Source organism: Pelodiscus sinensis, chromosome 1 (assembly GCF_052426305.1).
Source record: "Pelodiscus sinensis isolate ZL-2025 chromosome 1, ASM5242630v1, whole genome shotgun sequence".
NCBI lineage: Eukaryota > Metazoa > Chordata > Testudines > Trionychidae > Pelodiscus > Pelodiscus sinensis.
Window position 1 is genome coordinate 346,467,404 of NC_143052.1, and position 27,804 is coordinate 346,495,207.

General features: G+C 42.9%; 1 protein-coding gene across 1 annotated transcript in view; it reads left to right on the plus strand.

Moving 5' to 3' along the window:
- LOC112546503 (disintegrin and metalloproteinase domain-containing protein 20-like) overlaps positions 1-26,693 on the plus strand; it is a 149,956-nt gene extending 123,263 nt beyond the window's left edge. Inside the window, exons 15-21 of the mRNA XM_025186935.3 lie at positions 4,052-4,157; positions 8,641-8,824; positions 14,262-14,339; positions 16,746-16,857; positions 22,156-22,270; positions 24,897-24,948; positions 26,427-26,693. Of these exons, the coding sequence (XP_025042720.3) occupies positions 4,052-4,157; positions 8,641-8,824; positions 14,262-14,339; positions 16,746-16,857; positions 22,156-22,270; positions 24,897-24,948; positions 26,427-26,468 (689 nt within the window). The 3' untranslated portion in view covers positions 26,469-26,693. The remainder of the gene's footprint in view (positions 1-4,051; positions 4,158-8,640; positions 8,825-14,261; positions 14,340-16,745; positions 16,858-22,155; positions 22,271-24,896; positions 24,949-26,426) is intronic.
- The last annotated feature ends 1,111 nt before the right edge of the window (positions 26,694-27,804 follow it).

The following is a 27,804-nucleotide window of genomic DNA, read 5'->3' on the forward strand; positions in this document are numbered from 1 at the left end:
CTGGCCCTGGCAATGCCAGGGTCCCCCGGTTTTAAAAAATGTTCAGTTTGCTGGAAAGCCATGCTGGCAGCTGACGGCCATAATGCTTGCATTAGGTGCCTGGGGGAAGCATACATCCCCCAGAAGTGCACCCACTGTCGCAAGCTTACATCAAGGGCCCGGAGGGAGCGGGAGATGAAGATCTGAATGATGACGTTCGGCAAAGCACTGCAGCCTGACCCGATGCCTCCCGCAGCCATGGCAAAAACCTCCGATCATAAATGGATGGCGGCTTCTTGGGGACCGGCCATCTCAAAAAGAACAAAGCTGTCCCCGACTTGCAGGACGCTTACTTCCATGTTGCTATTCACGTGGCACACAGACGTTTTCTTCGATTCCAACTGGGAGACGAACATTTTCAATACCGGGTTTTACTGTGCCCCCAGGGTTTTCACCAAAACCTTAGCAGTAGTGGCAGCCCACTTATATGGGACGGGAGTGAATATATTCCCCTATTTAGACGATTGTCTCGTCAGGGGCACAACATATATGGAGGCATGTCCAATGGTGCAGACAGTTTGCATCGCTGGGCCTTCTCATAAATGTAAAAAAATCATCACTGGTTCCGTCTCAAGATCTGATTTTTATAGGTGCACGACTCGACTCAACCATGGCACATGCTTACCTACCAACGTAATGTTTTGTGGCGATCCAAGACCTTGTGCATACTCTGATGCATGCTCCAACAATTCCCTAGTGCAGAACGCAAGGTTACATTTTTGTTGCCTTTAGCACTGGTTAGCCACGGTTTACATCCCAGCAAAGCACAGTGTCTACAGACCACTAGTGGTACCACAGCATGTACGATAGTCCCTTCAGTGGTGGACCAAACTGAGCAATCTTCTCACGGGCATCCCCTTTCATCGCCCATAACCTACAAGGCAAATAACAGATGCTTCCCTTACGGGTTGGGGGGCGCACATGAACAATCTGACAATCCAAGGATGCTGGTCGACACAAGAAATGCTGTTGTATATCAATGTGCTCGAGTTGCGGGCGGTGCAGCATGCTTGCAAGCATTTTCAGTCCCAGGTATGGAATAAAACTACCAGAATCTTGACGGACAACATTGCAACCACGTTTTATATCAACAGGCAGGGAGGAGCCAGATCCCATTCTCTCTGTGTGGAGAGCGTCTGATTATGGAACTGGTGTATCCACAATAGCACTATTTTAACAGCATCCTACCTACCAGGCATCAACAATTCAATAGAAGACTCACTCAGCAGGTGTTTTCCCCATGAACACAAGTGGGAAATCCGTATGGATGTTTTGAGTCCTTTATTTGCTCGGTGGGGGTTTCCGACAATACACTTGTTTGCGACGGAAAGCAATACAAAGTGTCCTGCCTATTGTTCCAGAGGTGGCATAGGATGTCATTCACTAGGAGATGCCTTTCTTCTCCATTGGAGAAGGACGCTGTTGTATGCCTTTCCCCCAGTGGCTCTCAAGAAAATCAACATAGAAGGGGCTCGAGTGATTCTTATAGCCCCGGCGTGGACTCGCCAACCCTGGTACTCAATGCTCCACCAGATGTCGATAAGGGCACCATACCCTTATCTCTTCTCTCGAATCTCTTGACCCAGGACAATGGACCCCTGAGCCATCCAAGACCCGAGATTCTGCACCTCACGGCATGGATGCTCGCCGGTTTAGCGATTCTGAACAACTCTGTTCCCAATGGGTCAAACAGGTGTTAATGCACAGTAGGAAGGAATCTACACGAGCGACATATACAGCTAAATGGTCCAGATTCCAGGCATGGTGTGCAAACAATAATCTAGATCTTCACTCTGCAACCTTACCTCATATATTAGAGTACATTTTACAGCTCCATGACAATGGTCTGGCAATAGCTTCTCTACGGGTTCATTTGGCAGCAATTAATGCTTTCCATCATATAGACGATTCCTCCTCTCTATTCACGCATCCTACCACAAAGAGATTCCTGAAGGGGCTCACAAACCTTGATCCACCCCGGAGACCCCCTCCGCCTCCGTGGAATCTGGATCTAGTATTGGAAACTTTGACTCGCCCTCCTTTTGAGCCTTTAACCACGATTCCATTACACATACTTACCGTCAAACTTTTGTTTCTCCTAGCCCTTACCTCAGCTCGTAGAGTAAGTGAGATAGCAGCCTTCATGGTTTCACCTCCTTATACGTTTTTTTCTAAAGACTCAGTGATGCTGAGATCTCACCCAGACTTCATTCCAAAAGTTTCTTCTGATTTTCACATCAATGAACCAGTGGTCCTACCATGCTTCTTTCCTAAACCCTATGCCTCAGTACAAGAAGCGACACTACATGCACTGGATGTAAGGAGAGCCTTGGCGTTCTACATTGACAGAACGAGGGACTTTAGGAAAATGGACCGTTTAATAATATCATTAGCGGACTGTTCAAAAGGGTGCATCTCGAGACTGATAGTTTCATGCATATCTATGTGTCATTCTCTACGTGGAAAACCTCTGCTGTGCCCTCCTAAGGCCCATTCCACCAGAGCGTTATCTACTACTATGGCCTTTCTAAGAGGAGTTCCATTTTGTGACATTTGCAGGGCAGCAACATGGTCCTCTAATGTTACCTTTATGAAACATTATGCTATAGTTGAGCATTTTGCTTTAGATTCCTCGATGGCTACGGCAGTACTCAATCATGATCATAAACTTTAATTCCGGAGCCCTCGGGCAATTTGGATACTGCTCCAAAGTCACCAAGAGTGGAGCACCCACGGGGCCACTCGAAGAAGAAGTTACTCACCCTGTGAAGTAATGATTGTTCTTCGAGATGTGCCCCCTTGGTGCTCCATGACCCGCCTTTCCTCCCCGCTCTGGAATTGTTTTTCTCTTTCAGCTGAGCGGGTGAGAGGAACTGATGGTTGCCGGTCCGTGCACGGCTGATCAAAGGCGCGAACAGCGCTTCAGGGAAGCCGCTCGTGTGCGGTCTGGTGGAACACGAAGAACAATCGTTACTTCACAGGGTGAGTAACTTCTTCTTTTAACTCGGTTAAAACAGCTTTTATCATAAAATCACAGTTATATAGGAAGGGACCTCAACAAGTCATCAAGTCTAGCCCCATACAAGGAGTCAGAAACAAGTAAACCTAAACCATCCCTGCCAAGTGTTTGTCCAACCTGTTCTAAAAGTTTCCAATGATTGTGATTCCACAGTCTCCCTTAGAAGCCTATTCCAGAGCTTAACTAACCTTACAGTTAGACATTTTTTCCAATAAAAAACAAGTGCTTTTGTCTCAGGTACTCTCAACATTAGTTAGTCTACGCTTCCATGAGATCTGCACATTAGCATCAGACCCTATTCAAGAGAAAATGTGGACATATTCCACTAGGACCAAGGCAGTGTCAATGGTATACTTTAAACATACCCCTTTTACACATCTCTCTAGTGCTGCAACATTTTCTTTGCAAACATTTTACAAAACCCTGTTCTTTGGATTTTTAGTAGGGGTATTGGAGGTATAGTTTGGCAGAATGGTACTTCAGCCTCGTTTACTATAGAGCCCACCTTCACGTAAAGGAAATACTGCTTGTCATATTGTCATGGGGTAGGAATATGCAGAGGATACTTGAAGAAGAAATAGAGGTTAGTAAACTGTAACCAGAAGTCTTCAAGATATCCTCTGCATCTGCATATTCACAGCTAAACCCACCCTCCCTCTTCCTTGGATTCCTAATTACAACCTGGGACTTAGAGGAGGTAAATCACTGAGTTGGCTGGAATGTCATGCCCCCCTTTTATAACCTTGCCCTCAGAAAATTAAGGAAGAGTTAAGGCAGAGGGAAAAGGTGTGAGAATTTCAACAGGCTTTGCTACCTAAACCTTCCACCATCACATCTGCACCAGGGATGCCTCCCATAAATGTGAATATGCAGAGTCTATCCCAAAGAATGCTGGTTCCAGGTTAGAACCTTGATTGGAGGAAATAGAACAATACATTATGTTCTTTATTTCCACCTTGTCATTTAATGTGTGTTTATATTTCCTCCTTGCAGCAGCACGTCTGGCCCCACTGAGTTGTTTCAAAGCAGTGAATACTAAAGGTGACCGGTGTGGCAACTGTGGTGGGGATGGAATAACTTACAATAAGTGTGAAGACAAGTAAGTAATTGATATATATTGATGTCTCTCATACACTAGAAAATGTACCAAAAAGAAACCATTGTAAATAAAACCTCCTCATTTTTAAAAATAATGTAGGAAAACAAATCATAGACAAGTAAGAGGAGATGCAGAACAGCATTTTACCAGCAGTATAATTTAAGCCTTTCATTTTCACCCCCAACTGTGCTTGAAGCTTGATTTTCTTAAAGGTGGTTCTGCATATTTTCCCATGCATCCCAGGCCATGGAAAACATTGTCTACACAAAGTTTCTTTTAGCCTCAGAAGTTGGTACACAGTCTAAAAGAATAGTTGATGGTCTGCTCAGCTCTGCTGTTTTGTGTTGAATGGCTTGTTGCTGACGAGTTTACTTGCTTGTAGATATTGAATCTTAGATGTTGCTTGTTGCTGAAATCTTACATCTTGATGGTTAGCCAGGAGGGTGGAGGAAACACAGGCTTCTTTGTGAGGCATGGTAATATAGCAAAGCCAGAGACGTGTAGTCAAGGGCCACAGCAGCAGCAACACAGTTTAATCAACAAGCCAGCATACAGGCTTTTTTCTTTAATTCAGTTTTTGAAACTGGTGGCTAGGTGGTTCCTATCTTGAAACACCATCTTGGGAGTCCAGTGACAAAAAAAGAATGGAGCACATTCCTTCTAAAGTCACTGGCAGCACCCAATTGGTGTTGAGTAGGTTAGATTTATTTAAACCAAGAGCTTTCCCACTCTGGTCATTTCAAGCTCAGAAAGTCCATTGATTAAGAAATGTATCTAGTCACTAGGTCCTAAGGTATTTTGAGAAATTGCAAGTCTGGGTCAGATAGACGTTATCTTAAATATTCTAAAAAAGTCAAAGTAATAAAATTTTACACAGCTAGCAAAAAGATGAAATTGAAATAATAGGAAAATATCTTAGACATCAACTCAGGCATGCATATGGAACACAGTTCCTTATTCTTCAGACAGATGCTTATAAGTTCCTGTAAGGGAGTGGAGAAAGAAGGGGCCAGTGTCCTGGGTGTTAAAGATTGAATCTGAGCCCAAATGGTGCTGCCCCACTTTACTTGCAAACAATACCTGGTCTGAAGAAGAGAAAAAGAAGGAACCTAGCTCAGTTTGGGGCTGACTAGCAAGGAAGCAGGTGCCCAATTCAGCAGTGTAAGGACACAAACCAGACCCTGTCCACTCATCAGCCTTCGGACCAAGTAAGTCTCATCCCATCCCTCTGGGAAAAGGGTGGGGGGACCGACTGAGAAGGTGGGTGAGAGGAATCATAGAATCATAGGGTTGGAAGAGACCTCAGGAGGTCATCAAGTCCAACCCCCTGCACAAAGCAGAACCAGTCCCAACTAAATCATCCCTGCAGTTGTTAAGCCAAGACTTAAAAACCTCTGGGGATGGAGACTCTACCACCTCTCTTAGTAACCTATTTCTGTACTTCACCACCCTCCTAGGGAAATAGTTTTTCCTAATATTCAATCTAGACCTCTTCCATTGTAAATTCAGACCATTGCTCCTTATTCTGCCATCTGTCACAACTGAGAACAGCCTCTCTCCATCCTCTTTGGAATCCCCCTTCTGGTAGTTGAAGGCTGCTATCAAATCCCACCTCAATCTTTTCTAGACTAAAGAAATCCTCATAAGTCACGTGCTCCAGTCCCCTAATAATTTTTGTTGCCCTATGCTGGACTTTCTCCATTGCATCCATATCCTTTCCATAATGGAGGGCCCAGAATTGGATGCAATACTCCAGATGTGGTCTCACCAGTGCTGAATAGAGGGGAATAATCACTTCTCTAGATCCACTAGCAGTACTCTTCCTAATGCACCCAAAATATGCTGTTAACCTTCTTGGCTAAAAGGGCACACTGTTGACTTCTATCCAGCTTCTTATCCACTGAAAACCCCAGGTCTTTTTTGCCAAACTGCTGCTTTGCCAGTCAGTCCCCAGCCTGTAACAGTGTTTGGGATTCTTCTGTTCCAAGTGCAGGACTCTGCACTTGTCCTTGTTGAACCTCATCAGATTTCTTTTGGTGCAATCTTCCAATTTGTGTAGGGCACTCTGGATTGTATCCCTACCCTCCAGCGTATCTAACTCTCCCCCTGGGCTTCGTGTCATCTGCAAACGTGCTGAGGGTGCAATCCATCCCCCTCATCCAGATCGTTAATAAAGATGTTAATTAAGCTAGGGGAGAGGTAGGTAAGATGGTCACTACATTTGTCATTTTCCAGTCATCCGGGACGTCCCCTGATTGCCACAAGATTTCAAAGATAATGGCCAGGGCTCGACAGATAGTGTAATCTACTCACCTGTGGCAAGAGCCGGTGTAGAGCGATCTGCGCATGCGCAGAATGATCTGTGCATGCGCAGAGCGTAGAACTGTGTGGCTGGCCTGATAATGACCATTGATTCTGCAATCATATTTGCCAATACGCCAGCTCTCTTGGATGCATTGCATCTGGCCCCATGGATTGGTGTATGTCTAATTTTTCTAAATAGTTCTAGCCTTTTTTTTTTCTCCACCAAGGACTGCCTACCTCCATTCCATACTGTGTTGCCTAGTGCAGTTGTCTGGAAACAAACCTTGTCTGTGAAGACAGAGGCAAAAAAATGCATTGAATACTTCAGCTTTTACCACATCATCTGTCACTAGGTTACCTTTCACATCCAGGAAGGGTCCCACACCCTTTCTGATCACCCTCTTATTGCTAACATGCTTGTAGAAACCTTTCTTGTTACGATTTACATCTCTTGCTATCTGCAATTCCAATTGCACCTTGTCTTTCTGAGTACACCCCTGCATACTCAAGCAATATATTTATACTCCTTCCTAGTCATCTGTCCAAGTTTCCACTTCTTGTAAGCTTCCTTTTGTATTTAAGCTCGCCCAGGATTTCACTGTTAAGCCAAGTTGGTCACCTACTGTATTTGCTTTTCTTACTGTGCATTGGAATGCTTTGTTCCTGTGCCTTCAGAAAGGCTTCTTTAAAATACAGCCAGCTTTCCTGGGTTCCCTTCTCCTTCATGTTAGCATTGCAGGGATTCTGCCCATCAGTTGCCTGAGAGAGTCAAAGTCTCCTTTTTGAAGTCTGTATTTTGCTGCTCTACTTTCTTCCTTTGTTCAGGACCCTGAAATGGATCATTTCATCATCACTGCTTCACCAGGTTACCACCCACATCTTCTTCCCCTACTAATTCCTCCCAGTTTGTGAGCAGCAGGTCAAGCTGCACATGGCCTCTGATCCGTTCCTAAAGCACTTGTACCAGGAAGTTGTCGTCAACATTCTCCAGAACTTCCTGTATTGTCTGTGTACTGTGTGTTGGTCTCCGAACAGATGTCAGGGTGATTTAAGTCCCCTATGAGAACCAGGGCCTGTGATCTGGAAACTTCTGTTAGTTGTCTGAAAAAAGCCTCATCCACCTGACACTGACCATGACCACAACATCACCCCTGTTGCTCCCATCTCTAAACTTAACCCACAGACTTTCAACAGGCTTTTCTTCTGCTTTATACTGGAGCTCTGAGCAATCCTACTGCTCTTTTACATAGAGTACAACTCCTGCATCTTTTCTCTCCCACCTGTCCTTCCTGAACAGTTTATATCCTTTCATGAAGGTGCTCCAATCATGTGTCATCCCACCAAGTTTCCGTTATTCCAATACATTCATAGTTCTTTAACAGTGCCAGGACTTTTAACTCTTCCTGCTTGTTTCCCAGGCTTCGTGTAAAGACACCTTAGACAACTAGCGGATTGCCCTAATTTCTCAGTACAAATCATGTGTCCTCCTCTTTTGCACCTTCCTCCTTATTTCTCTTCCTGGGTATACCACTCTCCCATTTACCTCAGGGCTTAGATTACCATTCCCCAACAAACCTAGTTTAAAGCCCTCCTCACTAGGTTTGCAAGCCTACCTGTGAAGCAGACCTTCCCTTTCTTCAGTAGTCGGATTCCATCTCTTATTAAGTATCAGAGGGGTAGCCGTGTTAGTCTGAATCTGCAAAAGCGACGAGGAGTCCTGTGGCACCTTATAGACTAACTGAAGTGTAGGAGCATAAGCTTTCGTGGGCAAAGACCCACTTCGTCAGACTTCAAAGTAGGAATAAGACCCTCCGGAAAAGGGCACTTTTTCCGGAGGATCGGGGCCAGTGTAGACGCTCTTTTCCGGCTTTTTTAAAAGCCGGAAAAAAGCGGCGGACATTTTTATTTAAATGCCGCGGGGGATATTTAAATCCCCCGCGGATTTCCCTACGACGACTGGTGAAATTTACATGCCCCTTCCGGAAAAGGGGCCAGTGTAGACGTAGCCTATAAGTCACTTTTTAAAAACTTTTTGTTAATTTTTGTTGCTCTATTCTGGACATTCCAATTTATCTATATTGTGTGGCTCCCAAAACTAGGCAAAGACCACAAGTTCTGCAGAATTCTTCAAATCATATGTAAACCTTTAAGCAATTGTTCTTATTTTTTTTTCTTTCAGTGATGTTTTGTGTGGAAGACTGCAGTGTGTAAATATTAAAAAAATACCTGACATGAAACGTCTTAGGTCCATAGTTCAAACTCCAGTTGATAAGACCTTGTGTTGGGGTACAGAATTTCATGCTGGGAGGGACATGGTGGATGTTGGCTCAGTGGAAGATGGCACAACATGTGGTGAAAACAAGGTACTGTAGTAAGTACAGTTCAATGTGTGAATGGGATGGAGCTGAGATGAAATGGAGAAGATGGTCTTGAATCCCTGTTCCCCATTCCGGGTTTCTTTCTGTCCCTTTACCTGAAAAGCTCCAGAGATCACTGTAAGGACAGCTTCTTCTCACCAACAAATAGATTCAGGAGCCCATCTTAACTCTTTACAAGAAGCAGCATGTATTCAATTCCCTTTTATGTAGTGGGTGGAGAAATGTTAAGTAGGGGTCAGTGTCTCAGTTCTGGGGATCACTGCACTTTTGAAAATCCCCCCTAAGGGCCTAAATGTCTTAATCTGTCCCTAGCATTCTGTTTTCTTTTTTGACTGCCACTGCATATTGAGTAGATATTTTCAGAGCACTATCCACACTCCAAAATCTCCCTCTTGAGTGGTTACAGCTAAATTAGCCCCCATCATTTCGTATGTTTCTTTGGTTATCCCTCTTTCCACATAAATGTTAAGTGAAATTATATTATTTTTGCTATTACCTATAATTTCAGCTATATTCCCTTCGTGGACAAGATCCAGTGCACCCTTAAGGTCTAAATCAAGGATTGCCCCTCTCATTCTGTATTCTGTGATTATCTGCTCAAAGGAGAAGTTATTAATGGTGTCTTAAAATTTTCTCTCTGCATCCTCTCCGCTAGTGACATCTTCCCAATCAATAGGAACATAGATGAAATCACCATTATTATTAAATTATCTATTTTACAGCTTCTGTGATATCTGGGAGCATTTCACAATCACCATCGTATTCCCGCCTTCAAAAATAGACTAGAATCTTTCCACAATGTTTCTGTGGTGCCTATTATAACAATAGCCTCATGCAACACTGTACTTAAGTTCACCCATTTTACTATTTAGTCTTCTAGAATTTGTATACAAGAATGTTTAAAATGTCACTTTTTAATTGCCTGCCTTTAAGTGATGTCATTGAATGAGCCTCTCTTTTTTTAATTTGTCTGTTTCTCTTCAATTCCTATCTATGTTTTATCAGCGATGAGCCTCTCCTCTTTACTTGAATGTCGAGATCCAACATTGTGGAATGTCTCTCCATATTATGTGGTACTCCACATCAGTTGGCTTTCCCTCAGTTCTTAGTACCACCTTCCCCAAGGTTCTCCCATTCCTAATAAACTTAAATCCCTGCTCTCTGTACCATCATCTGATCCATACATTGATACCTTTCCATGTTTTCTGTCTAACTAACCCTGCACATGGAACTGGAAGCATTTCAGAGAATGCTGACATGGAGGTCCTGAACTGTTACACTGAAACTTAAATATGACCTCCAAACCCTCTTTTCTCCTTTCCCTATGTCATTAATACTTAGATGTCTATGACCACAAGCTTCTCCACTGCACTGCATAAAAGTGTGTCTAGATGTCTCACAAAATCCACAACCTTCACACCCACGGGCAATTCATATGGTTCTCCCAGTCATGACAAACCCGGCTATCCATGCTTCTAATAAAAGAAACACTAACCCAGGAAACACTAATAATAAAAGAATAATAAAAGAAACACACCACAGAAATACTAATCCAGAAAAACTACCGCTGCACAAATCCCATTGGCCCCTCTGTCCATGTATCTGTCCAAGTGACACAATCACAGGACCTAACCACACTAGCCTCGGCATCCACCTACACATCTACTAATGCAATATATGCCAGTTTCTGGCCAATAGGAGCTGAGAAATTTTGCTGATGGCAGGAGCCTCCTCACTTCCTTCCTTCCCCCCTCTCCTCCCACTCCCTTTCTCTCTCCCTCCATTCCTTCCTCCCTCCCTGTCCTCTTCTTGTAATCTTTGGATACGTTGACTCTCAAAGCATTTGAGAACTTGTACAGTATTTTGCACCTAGAACAATCTGTCCTGAGCTAGGATTTCGGGATCACAGGAATATATGCCACATGCTTTCACAGTGGCCTGTTATAAAGATATATAACACTTATACTGACCACAGATGACCATCTTCTGGATCTGTGTATCATCCATGCTCATAACGTGACCAGTCTAGCAAAACTGTTCATAAGCATTATTTCCATGCATATGACACCACAAAGCTTAAGGACCTCTGTGTTAGGAATTTTGCCCCACCAGCTCACATGGGCAATCTTCAAGAGGCAGTGCATATGCAACTGATCCAGTTTCAAAACATGGTGGTGATATATGGTCCATGATGCTGAGCCATACAATAGGATATAGAGGACAGCTATCTGATAGATTCTTTCCTTCATATGAAGTTTAACACCGTGGTAATTTCAAAAGTATTTGGTCAATGTTCTGAAGGCAGAGCTGGTTTTGGCTAGGTCAGCAGATGCATCGTCATCATCATCTATGCTGGAAGATAGTATGCTTCCAAAGTAATGAAACTTATCAACAGCTGTAAGGACAGTATCAGCAGCAGTGATCACTGACATTCTGGGATCTTTCCAAGTAGACTATGACATAATCTATCTTCTTGAGGCTCACAGTGATTCCAAAACAGTGAGCAGATATAGGAAAACAAACAAAAATCTGTTCTTCGTTGACTGAATGAACCAACAATGCACAGTCCTTAGCAAACAAGAAGTTATGGAGAGTTGTAGTGAACACTTTGGTGAGATCCTGAAGTCTTCAGAGGTTGAAAATGCTACCATCCCTTCAGAATTGAATAGGTTAGGTATGCCCAATGTGCAATCCTTGAAAGCAACTAACAGCATAATTGAAAAGAAGCTGCTGAATAGGACAGGGGCAAGGACACATCCTTGCTTTGTACCATTTGATCATTCAAAGGATGCTGATGTCTCTCCATTGTTAAGAATGTGGCCCAGCACACCATCATGAAAGGACTGAACTATGTTGATAATTTTTTCAGCCAAGTACCTTCCAAAGCCTGTTTCTGCTGATAGTATTGAATGCCTTAGTGAAAATCCTTTAGAAATCCTGATGTTGCACTCTACATTTTACTTGTATCAGCCTGGCTGCGAATATGTCAGCAGTGTCTTGACTGGCACAAAATCCACACTGACTTTCAGGAATGATGCCATAGGTGAACACATGTAATGACAGCCAGTTATAGAGGATATGGCCCAGGATCTTACCAGTTCTAGATAGCAGTGAGATGCCTCAGTGGTTATCACAGCATGCACAGTCACCTTTTCCCTTATATACGTGTACCATCAGGGCATCTTTAAGTCCTGTGGGACTTGCTCTTTCTCCCAAATGGTGATAAATAAGTGGCCACCACCAGTTTTATAAATCTCTGATGGGATTATGTCACTGCCAGGTGCCTCTACAGATTTCATCTGCTTGGCAGCTTTTTCTACTTCATCAAGAGTTGGTGGTATAACCAACTGTGAATCATTAGGCCACTAAGGAATCTCCTCTAGAGTGCTGTTGTTGAAAGTTGACATCTGATTTAATACATTGATGTCTACATTAATACATTGTGAAAATGTTCAGCCCAACAGTCAAGGATTTTAGCATGATCAGTAACTGCAATCAGCAGAATGCACTGGTGCATAACCAGTAATGCATGGCCCATAGACCGCCTTCAGCACATCACAGAATGCTTTTAAATCATATCTATTGGCTGAATCTTGAAGTTTGACTGCTTCACATTTATACCCAGGCCACTTTCATTTGCCATAATTTGATTTGTGCTTTCTGTTTAGTTCAAATGTATGCTGATTTCCTAGAGGCATTCTCTTTATCATTGATTCAGGCTAGGTGTGTGTCATGCATCTTATCAAGAAGAACTGGCCACAAGTTTGAAGAATGATGATGCCACTTGAGTTCTCGCTGATGTCCAAGTGTAACCCACATGCCTTCTGGGTGTGTTTTACTGGTCCTGCCTTTTGGTGTTATACAAACACTTTTGGCCTTGTAATACAGTCCTGATCAACTCTAGCATTAAAGTTGCTCAATATCTATAGTTTGAATTTAAAAGGCACTGAAAAGATCACTGAATCCAGGATATTGTAAAAAGCCTCCTTTTCATCATCTGCAGCAGGCAAAGTAGATGCATATTCACTAACTAGTACAAGGCACTGTTTCTGCTCAGTCGAGGCTTTGTAGTCATGAGGTGAGGACTGATGGCATGTGGCTGGGATTCAAGCTGGGGAACTAGTGATGTCCTGATGGCAAAGCCAACTCCCGCCTGTTTTGGATGTCCACCTAATCATATGAATAGCCTGATTCAATCTCTGTGAACTGGATGGCACAAGACATGTGTGTTTTGCTTAAGATTGCAACATCAGTATTAAAATGTGCCAGTTCTCTATCAATGATTGCTGTCTCCTGTCCTGCATTCATGGCAATCATTGCTGTCAAGAAGGGTGTGTATATTCCAGAATGGAAAGTGTAGTTTGTTTGGTTACTGATTTTCTTTTCTGATTGCAAAATTGGATATCCAGTCAGTCAAGGATAACCAACAAGAATTAACTGGAAGAAGCTGTATTTAGGGATTGTTTTCTCTCCCCCTCTTCTTTTGAAGAAAGCAGTGCTGTCCCTAAATAGGGCTGCTTTGTCACCTGGGAAAGATATGGGAGATGCTGTTGTTCCAGGTTAGCACATGGACGCCTAGGTGTAGGTTTGAAGAAGGATGATGCCACTTGAGTTCTCGCTGATGTCCAAGTGTAACATCTGATGTCAGTTGCCCATTGCCATAGGACTTTCATCAAGAGGTAAATTTTTAGCATCAAGAGATATACCTTCACATATGAATGGGTTTAAGTGAGGCTGGCTTGTGAGTTACAACCCCACTCTCTCTCCTGCTCCTTATGAGGAGTAAGGGAAGCCAATGGGAGCATTTGTTCCCATTGGCCTTCTGCCATGTGAAAGGCTTGAAAATGCAATGTAAGATACATCAACTCCAGCATGTAATTTACATAGCTGGGGTTGGGTATCTTACTTAGACCTTCCCATATAATGTAGGCCAGGCCAAGCAGACTGGATAGGCTACTTACTAGACATAACTATAATTTTGGGAAGCACAGGCCAGAACTCTGATCTTGGGTTTTAAGAAGCCAATCCTCTACTGCTTGAAATAAACTAGAGCTCCTATAATAGTTAAAGAATTGGAATGGAGATACTTGATGACTTTTAGCTGTTAGCGCCTTATAACTTAGTTCCTATATTCCCCCAGCATTATTGTCTTGATTGCCAGCTCATGTCTGTTTCAAGAAACTTATAGTGCAAAGTTTTACACTACAAATATGTAAAGTAGTAACATTATTTGCCAGAAACTGACTCTTTGAGTACCCACTCAAAAGTGTGACTTTGTGCTAAAAAACTCTGAAACAACAGTTAAACTATTATCCTTTCTTTTTGACGTGTAGCATGGTTTTCACATTTAGTAATCACTCAGAATACAAGCTTTCTTAATGCCATCCTATTAGCTAATATATATTTATTTGAACTTTTACAGATATGTTTTAACAAGACATGTGTCCATATATCAGTTCTGAATTATGATTGTAATTACACAAAATGCAGTAACAGAGGGGTAAGTAGTAAAGGTTTTAGCATCATCAGAATTTGATAGTATAATATGTAGAACACTGAACTTAGTTTCTTAGAAGTGATGCTTCATTTTAGACTTTAATGATATTATTTTTGTCAGACAAGATCTTAAAATTAAAGTATTTTGTGGAGGTAGCTTATCAACTATACAAGATCTAATGCAAAGCCGCATATGATGCATGTTACTCTTAGACCTGCAAAATAACCAGCTCTCATGCCATTCGGGGTTTTATTGCCAATAAATTATTTCTATTTGTTGCTCTTACAGTCAGAATGTGGCTACACTGCTGCTTTTTTGATCCTTTTGTTGGCAAAGGTTTTTTTCGATCCTGGGCCAAATGTCGGGAAAAAACCCTCTTTCAGAAGCTCCCCTTTTCCTCGTAGAACAAGGAATACAGGGATTTCCAAAAGAGCACATTTGCTCTTCCAGAAAAAAAAATGGAAGAGCAAAAATGTCCCCTCCAGTATCCCGAAAAACTCTTGTAGTCTAGCTATACCCTCAAGTGGGGAGTTAGTGCAGAACAAGCAAATTAGGTGTTAGGCTGAAGGTTTGCTGAGGTCTTCAAGAATACTCCATGACTACGTCTACACTGGCCCCTTTTCTGAAAGGGGCATGCTAATTTTCAACTTCAGAATAGGGAAATCCGCGGGGGATTTAAATATCCCCCGTGCGATTTAAATAAAGATGTCCGCCGCTTTTTTCCGGCGTGGGGAAAAGCCAGGAAAAAGCGTCTAGACTGGCCTGATCCTCCGGAATAAAGCCCTATTCCGGAGGATCTCTTATTCCTACTTCAAAGAGATCCTCCGGAATAGGAATAAGAGATCCTCCGGAATAGGGCTTTATTCCGGAGGATTGGGCCAGTCAAGACGGTTTTTTCCGGCTTTTCCCCAAGCCGGAAAAAAGCGGCGGACATCTTTATTTAAATCCTGCGGGGGATATTTAAATCCCCCGCGGATTTCCCTATTCTGAAGTTGAAAATTAGCATGCCCCTTTCGGAAAAGGGGCCAGTGTAGACATAGCCCATGTGTTGGATATTACTCTAGTGAATCTTAAAGCTAACCAAGAAACAATTTAGAAATTTTAGAGGGTTGCACACTTCATTGCTTCCAGAGTCAAGCTCAGTGTGCTATCTTTTATCCCTCTATTGGAGAGTAACCTGCTATAGAGGGAGAGGGGAGGAAGAAAAAAACCCAAGCAGCTGACTCCATTTAAGAAGTCCCTTCAGAGCTTATGGGTATGAAAGGGTTTTGCAGCTATACAAGCCATAGCAGTTAATTCCAAAGAAGGGGAGAAAGGTGTGGTGACACTATACAAGATGCTGAAGCAGTACTATTGGAAATAATTTTCCTAATACATTTCCAAGGTTCACCTTGACATAGTTTCTAGTTATTTATTCTTTTATTTCTCTAAATGTAGTTAGTTGGTGTTTGCTTATATTCAAAATACAAATATCAAAGTCGTTCCCAAATATGCACAGAAGGGTCAGACTTGGGTGATATATTCCCATCCTGGCATAACTGCAGAGGAATAAGAAAAAGCTGTGGCAAAGGAACTCCTGCAAACCTTGCAATTTATACACGATAATAAGCAAGCAATTTCATTGTTGATTATTAGACCATAATTACTGCTTAGTCAGGATATATCTACACTAGCCCCCTAGTTCTAACTAGGGAGGCTAATGTAGGCATTCAAAGTTGCAAATGAAGCCCGGGATTTAAATATCCCGGGCTTCATTTGCATCTTCCCGTCTGGGCACCATTTTTAAATCCCCTTAGTCCGAACTAAATGCCCGCGGTATACGCGGCAGTCAGATGTTAACTCAAACTAAATCCTTAGTTCGAGTTCTTAGTTTGAGTTAACATCTGACTGCCGCGTATACCGTGGGCATTTAGTTCGGACTAAGGGGATTTAAAAATGGCGCCCGGACGGGAAGATGTAAATGAAGTCCGGGATGTTTAAATCCCGGGCTTCATTTGCAACTTCGAATGCCTACATTAGCCTCCCTAGTTAGAATTAGGGGGCTAGTGTAGACAAACCCTCAGAAAGTTTATGGCTGAACCCTGTTTTCTGAACCTATTGAGACAAGTTTAAGAGCTACAGAAGTCTAAGGGAGAACTGATTTAGTTTGTTAGAGAAATTGATTCCATATATCTTTTGGTCAGTGCTTTCACTCATCCTGACAAAAGATGAAGACTCCGGTTGTTTGGTATGCACATCGTGAGATTTTGAGACACCTAAAGTAGCCCGCAGAAAACTACCATTCTGTCTTTGATGTAGTATGTAATGCCATGCACTACAGAGAAATTAGAATGCACCAAAGACTCAGGAAGGATGTATTTTAATCAACATACTCAATGTTTGTCTTTTTATACCCTTATTCTATTTCAGATATGCAACAGTAAAAAAAACTGCCATTGTAATTTTGGTTGGGCCCCTCCAGACTGTAACTTAAAGGGATATGGAGGAAGTGTTGACAGTGGGCCCCCTCCGACTACAATTCGTAAGTTCTGTGAAAAATTAAGCATGTTATATTTTATCCTGTTTTTTAGTCTAAAGCCAGGAGGAATCTGGAACCTGTATTCTAATGTGGTCCTTGCAGCTCTCACCTAGGCCTTTGTTGCGTCCAGGTTTTACTGCAGCAATGTGATCATCTTGGGGCTGCCCTTAAATAGAGCTGGAAATCTTTACTTACATAACACCCAAAAGGCATGATTCTGCTATCCTTACTCACATTAAGTGTAGCCTGATCTGAGTTTACGGATGTTCAGATGTTACACTATGTATTATTTTTACCCACCTTACTGGGTTTGAATGTTTGTGTCTTTGCTAGCTGTATTAATAAACTATTGTAAATACAGAAGTGTTCCTATAGTGTGAGCGTCGCATCTCCGCATATTAGAGCTTCAAACTACACAGTAATTTTAATAATATTGGACTTGACATGTGGAGAAGAACCTGGCAATTCTCAGAGTGACAATTGGGAATTCTTAAAAAGTCATACATAATCTGCAGATCAGATTACACTTAGTTTGAATAAGGATATCAAAATCATGCCTTTTCGATGTTAAATAAGTAACATAAGTTCCAGATCTGTTTAACGGCAGCACCAAGCTCACCTCTTCTCCTTTCCTGGACCAATGTGACCCCAGTCTCTGTAAACAGTGTCTATCCTATCTCCCTCTTGGTTGCCTAGTAGATCATAGGTGCAGGAGCTAAGAGTGCAGGGGGTGCTGCAGCACGTCCAAGTTCCTGGTCTAGTGCCTAAGTCCAGCTGCTGACTTTCACAACAGGGGCTCTGCTGCTGGCCATTCACACCACTGGGCTCTGCTGCCAGCCCCACACCCACGGTCCTGGCTGCTAGCCCCGCTTATTAGCACTTTGCTCCCAGCCTCACCTGGCAGGGGGAGAATGGGATAAAGGGAGTGAATTTCAGTACTCGCACTCTTAAAAATATCCCAGCGCCACTGTAAAAGACACTGAATCTGCCCTGGATTTTTCCTTCTTCTCAGGAATAGCATGGCTTTCCTGAGTTACAAGCACACAGAGGCTCAGGAACCTAGGTAAGTTCCTTGGGGTTTTGTTCACATTATTTTCCAGTCCTGGAGAAGAAGCGGGGCTGGTATCTAGTCCTTCAATTAGATTACTCAGTGTCTTTACCAATATCAAGCACAGGTATCTCCTCATGACTAGTTTCCAGTTCTCAACTTGCAGAGCACATGCTTTCACATAGTTCTCCTAGCCTGTTTGGAAGAGTATCTGAGATTCCAAGTGGGGAATTCTGTCAGTACAGGTTCCTGCCCTTCAGCCTAGCAACCGCTCCAAAGAGTATTCATCAAGTGCTTGGCAGGAGTGACTAACATGAGAAAGCAGGGGACCCAGATGTTCTCAGTGGTGCTGTAACACTTTGAGAGTAGGTGCGCTGGTGGCCAGTGAATGCGGTGTATTCAACAGTAATGTGAAAAAATTGCAATTCCTGATCTCACCACACCGGTACAGCAGAGCACCAAGATTCTCAAGAATTGCTTCCTTCTGACAGCAACAACCAACTTTTCACACTGTAATCTGAGGGAACGTCTACTCTATGCAGAAGATGAATGCTGCAGCAGTCAACCTGTTGGGGTTCGATTTAGCAGGTGTAGTATAGATCCACTAGATTGAACTCAAAGGGCACCCCCATCAGCACTGATACTCCTGTTCTTCATGAGAAGTAAGGAAAGCTAATACTCCTGTCAGCCTTCTGCTGTGTGCACAGAGCAGAAACACAATGTAAGATGCATGGACGCCAGCAATGCAGTTTCCATAGCTGGAGTTGCGTATCTTACTTGGACCATCCCATGTAGTATAGACTAAGCCTGAGGTGCTTCAGCCATCCTTCTAATTCCCGTGCCTATTGGTATGCCAGTACAACATGGGTGGGCAAGATACGGCCTGCAGGCTGGATGAAGCCTACCAAGCCACTGAATCTAGCTCACACGCCACTCAATTTGGCCCATGGGCTGCCTAGTGCAGATCTATGGCAGGCAGGGAGCCTGGCTCAGGCTCCTGCTTGTCAGGAGCCATCTAGGTAAATACCTCCTGGCTGCAGACTGCCTCTGGCACCCCAACCCTTCACCCCCGCCCCCAACTCCCTGCCCCAGGTCACCACCCCCTCCTGGTTTAGGTCACCATCCAAATCTCTGCACTCTCCCTCCCTTCTCCCCCAAGTCACAAATCCCTCCCAAACTCTGCACCCCGTCCTTCACTCCTCTCTCAGGCCAGAATCATCTCCTGCACTCATACCCTCTCCCAGACCTTGCACTCCAAGCTCCTGTCCTGACCAAAATGCTTATCTGCCATGAGATTGATTCAACACCATAATAGATCTCAGCCAGCTGCTGGCTTATCCTTAAACATTGGAGAGTCTGCCTCAGACTTCTTGGTTGCATAGCCCCTTCTGTTTCTGTAACACAGCATGCCAGCCTTTATGTATGCTGCACGTAAGGATCATTAACATGGGACAATTATATCTGTTCAACAAACATATAGTGACACAATGGTGCAAATCTGCTGAGAAGTCCTCTCTCATCATTAACTTAGTAGAAGATCATCTCAAGAAATGCAAAAGAGTGTCATATTCTCTTAACTCCACATACCAAGAAACTGGTGATGGATGCCACCACACTCAGATGGGAAACTCACCTGAACCATGTTCAGACACAACCCCACTAGACTCCTGAAGAAACGTCACTATCATATAAATGTGCTAGAGAGCTCAGAGCTATTCATCTAACCTTCACCACATTTCTTCCCATACTGTGTGAGGACTAACAATCCAGTCCCTGACTATTCTCTATTTGAAGCCTCAAGATCTGAAGCAAAGATGTGGATAACACATCTTGAGGAACTACAGTAACTGTAGGCAAAATAACTGTTCTTTCTTCTTTGTTGTTTATAGTGTTGCTGTAGCCATGCTGGTTCCAAGATATTAGAGACAAAGCGGTCGAGGCATTATCTTTTATTGGACCAGCTTCAGATCTTTATTTAGGTAGATTCTGAGTACCAACCTCCTATCTATGAGGTCACAGCTTATGGATCACCAGCAGCAGGGAATACACTTGAACAATTACTGAAAAGAGTAAGGTGGGTGAGGCAATATCTTTGGTCTAAATTCTGTTGGTGAACAAGACAACTTTTCAGACTTACCCAGAGGTCATCTTTAGTTCTTGAAGAAGTTGAACTTGTTTTCATCAACAAATTTGGTCCAATAAAAGATATGCCTTACCCGATTTGTTATTCTTATATCTTGAGACCAGCATGACCAGGGCAAACACAACCTCAACAGGCACTTCTTGCCAAAAGAATCCTGTCTTGAGGATACAAGGCACTTGCGAACAAGAGGTGGAATACATGTGTACAACACATCTTGAAGAACCACAGTGACTTTAAGATCAATACGTGTTCTTTCTCCCTCTACATATTAATTCCTAGTCTCTCCTCCAACAGTCACAACATGCCTCATGCAATCCCCTTTCTACTGCACAAATATGCAGTTATACATATTTTGGTGCTGCTGACATCATGGAGATAGCTGGAGGCACCCAGAGACTTGAGTGCAGGCTGCTGCTCTGCAGTGTATGTATCTCCCAAAATTCTTTTTCCATGTGATGCCTTGAGTGTTTGTGCTAGCGCCATAGAGAAGTGCTTCTCTATGTGCATCAGATACTTACTGGGAAGACCCTGTCTGGCCCAACTTCTCCTTTGCTGTGGAATAGAAGAATTGTGTCCATGTTTCCTGTGGCTCTAAATCTGTCCCCCCGAAGATAGTTGATGTAGAATACACTGGGTGAGTTAGCTATTGTCATAACAGTAATGTGTGATCTGTACTGGGTATCTGTTCATTTGTGGCAGTTCTGGGTTTTAGGTGTGATGCTTGAAGCTCTACCCAGCCTGGAACCCAGGTGTATGACAGTTTGCTTCTCTCACATTGACAGTTAACATTTGCTAGGGTATTCCAGTTGAATTACCATGATAGGCAGAATTAGATAATTCTCAGTAATGTAAGGTATCATGGGATAAGAGGGAAGGTCCTTTTATGGACTGATAACTGGTTAAAAGACAGGAAACAAAGCGTAGGTAGGAATCAATGGTAGGTTTTCAAAGTGGAGAGAGGGAACTAGTGGGGTCCTCCAAGGGTCTGTCCTGGGACCAATCCTATTCAATTTATTTATAAATGATCTAGAGAAAGGGGTAAACAGTGAGGTGGCAAAATTTGCAGATGATACCAAACTGCTCAAGATAGTTAAGACAAAGCAGACTGTGATGAGCTTCAAAAAGATCTCACCAAACTAAGCAATTGGGCAAAAAAAGGGCAAATGAAATTTAATGTTGATAAATGTAAAATAATGCACATTGGAAAAAATAATTCCAACTATACAAACAATATGATGGGGACTAATTTAGCTACATCTACTCGAGAGAGATCTTGGAGTCATTGTGAGTAGTTCTCTGAAAACATCCACTCAGTGTGCAGCAGCAGTCAAAAAAGCTAATAGAATGTGAGAAATCATTAAAAATGGGAGAGAGAATAAAACAGAAAATATCTTATTGCCTCTATATAAAACCATGATACACCCCCATCTTGAATACTGCATACAGATGTGGTTGCCTCACCTCAAAAAAGATATATTGGTATTGGAAAGGGGTCAGAAAAGGGCAACAGAAATGATTAGGGGTTTGGAACGGGTCCCACATGAAGAGAAATTAAAAAGACTTGGACTTTTCAGCTTCTATGCCTCAGTTTCTATGCAAATGTTTGTTACAAGTGTATGAATAAGGCCTGAGGATATGTCTATACTTGCTCCCTAGTTTGAACTAGGGACGTAAATGTAGCTGACCAAAATTGCTAATGAAGCGGGGATATAAATATCCTGCGCTTCATTAGCATAATCTCGCCTGCGCGCTATTCTGCTCTCCAGCTGATTTGAACCAGAAACTGCGCTCCGGGCCACATTCGTTCAAATCAAACCCCTTGGTTCAAACTAACATTACTCCTCATTTTTTTGAGGAGTAATGTTAATTTGAACCAAGGGGTTTGATTTGAACTAACGTGGCCCGGAGCGCAGTTTCTGGTTCAAATCAGCTGGCAAGCAGAATAACGCACGGGCAAGATTATGCTAATGAAGCGCGGGATATTTAAATCCCCACTTCATTAGCAGTTTCAGTTGGCTATATTTGCATCCCTAGTTTGAACTAGGGTGCAAGTGTAAACGTACCCTAAACAAAAACAAAAGGTAATGTTCTGTGTCTGTTTCTTCGCAAGTTTCCAGCAGTGATGTTATCATCATGGGAATAGCAATTGGAACCGCATTTCTTCTTCTTCTGGTTATCAGCCTGGCTGTGCATAAAAGAGCTCAGATGACTCGAATCTTTAGCAGGTAAGTAAAATTCAATGCGTGTTTACGTTATATGATAAGACTGTGATACTTTCACTTATCTCTAATCCCTGCTTCCTGAGTGTTACAGATAGGCTATATCTAGACTGCACTGCTTTTCAGGGATATTGGAGGTATTCTGGAAAAGCACTGCTGTGTCCAATGAACACGTCTGCTTTTCCGAAAAAATATTCGGAAAAAATATTGCCATGTAGACACACCAAATTTTGGAAAAGCCTCTTTCAAAATAAAAGCGGAAAAAGATACATAAATTGTGATTTGCAATTTGCGTATCTTTTTCCGGCTTTTCTTTTCAGTCTAGACATAGCCGTGGCTGTAAGCCTGCCATGCACTGCTGGCCACCTTCAAAAAGTACCCGTTACGTTTCCTACCTAGATCTGGTTGGGCTCCACACTTCTGGATACTTACCAGACTGCAGTGAAGAAATCCAAACCAAAGCTTGTAGGGAATTTTCTGCCAAAACTGAGTTTAGTCAGAAAATGCCTGTTAGGCAGAATTAAATGTTCCATCAATTCTAGTACAGATTCAATTAAACCCTCATCAAACACCATATCCCCCCAGTGCCAATGAAAGGAGAAGGACTCGTCTAGTGTGCTTTACCTTCCCAACTTTCTCTTAGCTTCAGGGACATAGGAAGAGCTTTGGAAGTTCGGCCTCTCCACTTTCCCATCTGTTTCTAGGGAACAGACATGCAGCACTCCAGGATAACAACTTACTTTCTTTAGGAATTTGAGGGAATTGGCAGGGGAAAAGAGTGAAGAGATTCTTGCATCTCCAGGAGCAGGGCTGGAGCCCTCTTGTTAATTTATTGTGAAATTTATTAGAGATTTCCTTGAGAGTAGCTGGGATACTAAGAAAATTTAATTTTGATTATCTCAAAACCCTTTCTTTAATTTTTTTTTTGTGGTTTTGCTTTTCTGCAAAACTATGACTATTTTAACAGAAAGAAACTCCCACAAACACTTCCTCTTTTTGCCCAGCGCTAGTATTCATATTGAATCCCCAGTGTTCTTTCCTTGCCGGGACGAGATTGAGCTTAGGCACTGTTCCTGGCTTTGTGCAGGCCTGCACAATCCCCATATATAACAGTCTTCAGTAACAGAAATGCCCTCTTGAATTCTACTGCAGTCTCTCCTGATAGACTTTCTTAGAAAGAGACCATGAGACTTTAAGTCCTTCAAGACTTCAACAATGAAATTTTCCAAATATCCTTTGTCAGCACAGAGAAGTTTAGATCACCTCAGAGATGACTGGATGCCCAAGAAAAGAAGTGCTGTCGAGACTCCAAACTCCTTCAGTACCGAGCGCCACATACCATCTAAAAGAAGACTTTCAATGGCTCTAAGTCTCTTTGTACTCATGACTGTTGATTACCACCAACTTACCTGTGCTGTGAGTCTGGTACCAAAGAAATAATAAAAGAGACACTATGATGTTTCCAAAATTCTCAGTATGGACCACTGTAGCTGCCATAATATCCATGGCTTTGCATCTCAGAAAATTACTGTGCAATCATATTGCCAGAAACCAGCAAAGACCAGAGTACTATCAGTTCTGACACTTGTCGGCTTGGACTCAAACTACCCCCCTCTATGTCTATTCAGTTGATCCCACTACTGTATGAATTTAGCTTTCCTAAAGAGTTTCCTCTGCTCACAGGTACACAGGCTCTTTCAGCTCTTATTCCCTGGTACCAGAAAACTATCCTGTACTGAAAAGACAATGAATAAGGACACACTTATACCCTGGCTATTTCCTCGGTGACAGATTCATAACATTAGCAGATCCAGGCAGGGTCATTCAGGGGAGTCCATGAATCTTGGTCTATTACTGTGTACATCTTCTGAGCCATATGGTAGTTTGCAACTTCATGACCAATCATGCAAGACTACACCACTGTTTTTTTTTTACACCACTGACGTATTTCCTGAACAGGCAATTTGTGGTTTCCCTCCCTGTGAAGAACTCTGTCGACTGGAGGGAAAATCAATTCAGTGTCTTTGCTGGCACTTCATTCACCCACCTCTATCAATAAGCTTCACAAGATATAGATCTCCCTTGAGAATTGGAGCTCATGTCAGTATTCTCACAAATCAGGGTAGATGGTCGTTCCTGGAAACCAATCTCTACAACAACCTGTTGGAAGTCAGGACAGTCAGGAAGGCCGGCTGTCATTTCTCACCCCTCATCAGGTTAAATAAGTTAGCTCATGATGGGCAATGTGGCCTGCATATTCTGCATCAATAGAAAAGGAGAAATAAGGTCTCCTACTCCATGTGATGAAGCAGTGAAGCTGTGGAACTGGTATACAGCCCAAGAGATCCAAATTTCAGCAGTTTACCTACCAAGTGTTCAAAACACCAGAGCAGATATTTTCATTAGGTAGAACATAGGATCTAATCCAAGAGGTGAATATAAATGGACTGCTTGGTAATAGTGACCATAATATAATTAATTTCACATCTTTGTGGCAGGGGAAACACCACAGAGTCCCAATGATGTAGCACGTAATTTCAGAAAGGCATCTTCTCAAAATGAAGCATAATAATTACAATTTCAGCATATTTGCAAACTGTATTGTCTAAATAGCATGTGGTTTGTATTGTAGGTCTTCCAGAAAAAAACAAACAACACGAGGTAGTTCTAGTGCTTCAGACAGAGTAAGTTTTTTTTTCAGATAGTTCACTTTGATTACTCTTTAATATGTGAAGAACATGCATGAGCATTTAGAAAACTTGTCTTCCTTTTTTCAATTAGGAAAACAATCATGCAGATCTGCAAATAATAAATCCACATTATGACAGGAAGCACAGGAGTATTACTACTATTACCAAATAAGGTTCCTAAAACCATTCCATATTAATCCTTCATTTTCAGTTAGTGCTACGTCTAGCCCTATACCTTAGCTGATGACAGTAGCCAGTGGCAGAGTCTCAGAGGGAGTGCAGAGAACAGAAGATCATTGGCTGATGTCTTTCATTGTCCCACTCTGAGCTTCTGGCAATCAGAGACTAGGGATGCTCAGAGTGTGGGGTGGCACCCCTGGCCAGCTTGGATAATAGCCATTGATGAACGTATCTTCATGAACTTACCTAGTTATTTTTTTAACCCTGTTGTATTTTTGGCCTTTAACATTCACTGATAGTGAGTTCCACTGGACACATGATGGGATTTTCTTTCCCTAATGTACTAATTGTTGGATTGGAACCTAAATTATTGTTATACTAGAAATTTCACAACTAAATCAGTGTAAGTACTCGAGCAAAAAAATGCATTGCAAGATGCTACACATACACATGGCTGTGGAAAAAATGTGTAATGATATGAAAATTGAGCATGCAGTACAATATCCTAATACATTTAGGGCTTAACTAGACTACACAGAATAGTCAAAAGAGGATATGCAAATTCTGCGGGAATTTGCATATCTTCTTCCGATCACAAACCTCATTTTTTGAGGAAGAGTGGCTTTTCGACAAACGGGGGGGGGGGGGGAGCGGGGAATCGCCAAAACAGCTGCATCTAAACTATTTTCACTTCCCAAAGCTCTGCTTTCGAAAGTGAGATCGGAAGAAGATATGAAAATTCCTGCTGAATTTGCATATCCTCTTTCGACTGTTCTGTGAAGTCTGGATAAGGCCTTACAGAAGGAGCAAAGTTAAGGTTGTTTATGCAACTGGCTGAGACTTGGAGGCATTCTGTATTTTGTATTGTCATCTTTCTTTATTTATATATCAGGTAATCCTGGACTCTGTGATTGTTTATATTTTAATTTTATAATAGTTTTCTAAAGGATAAGATGTATGAATAGGGAATTTTTTATTATGAGTCTAAAGAAAGAAAGAAAATGTCCTGACTTGGCAGCTTAGCTGTACAATTGGAAGGTCTCATAACAGCTTTTTTTTTAATGTTTGGCATAATAATAAGTATGACATGGAAACTGGTAGGTTTAACAGATAATTTTTCTATGTTGTACAAACTTTTGTATTTTCCAAAATGTTTCTGAAGAACCGTTGTATAGAACGCTATATACCAGATCTTGAATAACTATAAACAAGATAAATAAATGTTGTTACATGATGTTTGTCAGGTGGCTATATTATGTTTTAACCATTGTACTTTTTCTTTTGTTTTTTAGAATGCGGTGAAGAAAAAAAGCAGTGTTCGGTCAAACAAATAGCTCCCCTTCTAATTTTTAAACAGAATACAGACTATTGGAATATTGAAAAAGCAATGTTTTTCTTACAAGTTCAGCCATTGAAAGAATATGTGGAACCCTACAGAGATAGTGGTGTGTCAAAACTCCCGGTTGCTTGGGTTTCATGGAGAATTACCTGGGTTTTTTAAAACTGTTTATTTTGTTATTCTGTTCCACTTTATTTAAATAAATTGATTTTGTCCTTTTCTTACTGTATGCGCAAAAGTGTGTCCTAAGAATTTCATAGACTTTCATCCTGCTTCTAAGTTGGTCCTGTCCTCTTTATCCCTGTGATTTATCCCTAGAACTCTCTAGCTCTAGGAAGCAGAAACTTAGCCGTTCTTTAAGTGCATGCACATTTCCATTCTGCTGTGTGTGTGTACACACCTCATGTACTGTTGTCAGAGAACTCTTTCCTTTGTTAGTACCTCCTGTGAGACTTGAGTATCCTATGTTGCCACATGTCACTGCATGTTGGCATAAGAGGGTGGAGCTGCTCTCAACCTCCCTGTGACTGGGCGAGCAGGCCCTGCACTGCAGGGCTGGGAGTAACCCAGGCCCAGCTGGCTGAAAGGGCCCTGCCGGGCATGCTCCCGTCCCCTCTATCAGGGCATATATAGTGTCTGTGGACCACCCGCTGGACCACCCGCTGGTCCCGACCGTATTGTCAACAAAAACAAAACAAGGAAGGCTTTGGGGTAATGCGTCGGCCACTGCCGGCGGGGTGGGGTCTGGGCCCTCCCTCGATCCCGAACCCCGGCCCAGGGCCCTAACACTAGGAGCTTGACTCCCAGTGGAAGCAGGTGGGGGCTTGCCCCTAAACTCGCCTGCTCACGGGCTTCGCGACCCTCCCTGGGCCTCACGACCCCGCCGGCGGCGGGCTTAACTCTCCCCGCTCCACCCTGGCGTGGGTAACTCAGGCTCCCAGCCCGCTGGTTCCTCCCCATCCCTGGTACCTGCTCCTCCGTTCCCTTCCTGCTTCCCTACTCCTCTTCCCTGGCTCACCTGGCCCCTTTTATCCTCCCCTCAGCTGCTTTTCCCCACTTACGGGTTTCCGGCGGCCATTTTGTCGGTCGCGCTGGTGACGTCAGGTGACGTCATCTCCGAGCGCGGCTGCGTGCCGTCTTCCCCGCCCTCGGGCCGGCCAGCCGCAACCTTCCCCATCCCCCGCCCGTCTCGGGGGCCGTCCGGAGGTGGGTTCCCCGGGGCTGCCGCCGCATAACCGGCGGCTCCTGTAGCCACGGACAGTTCTTCCGTCTGTGGCTGGTGACGGGGTTGCTCCACCCCGTCAGTGTCACTCTGACTACTTCCCTGCCAC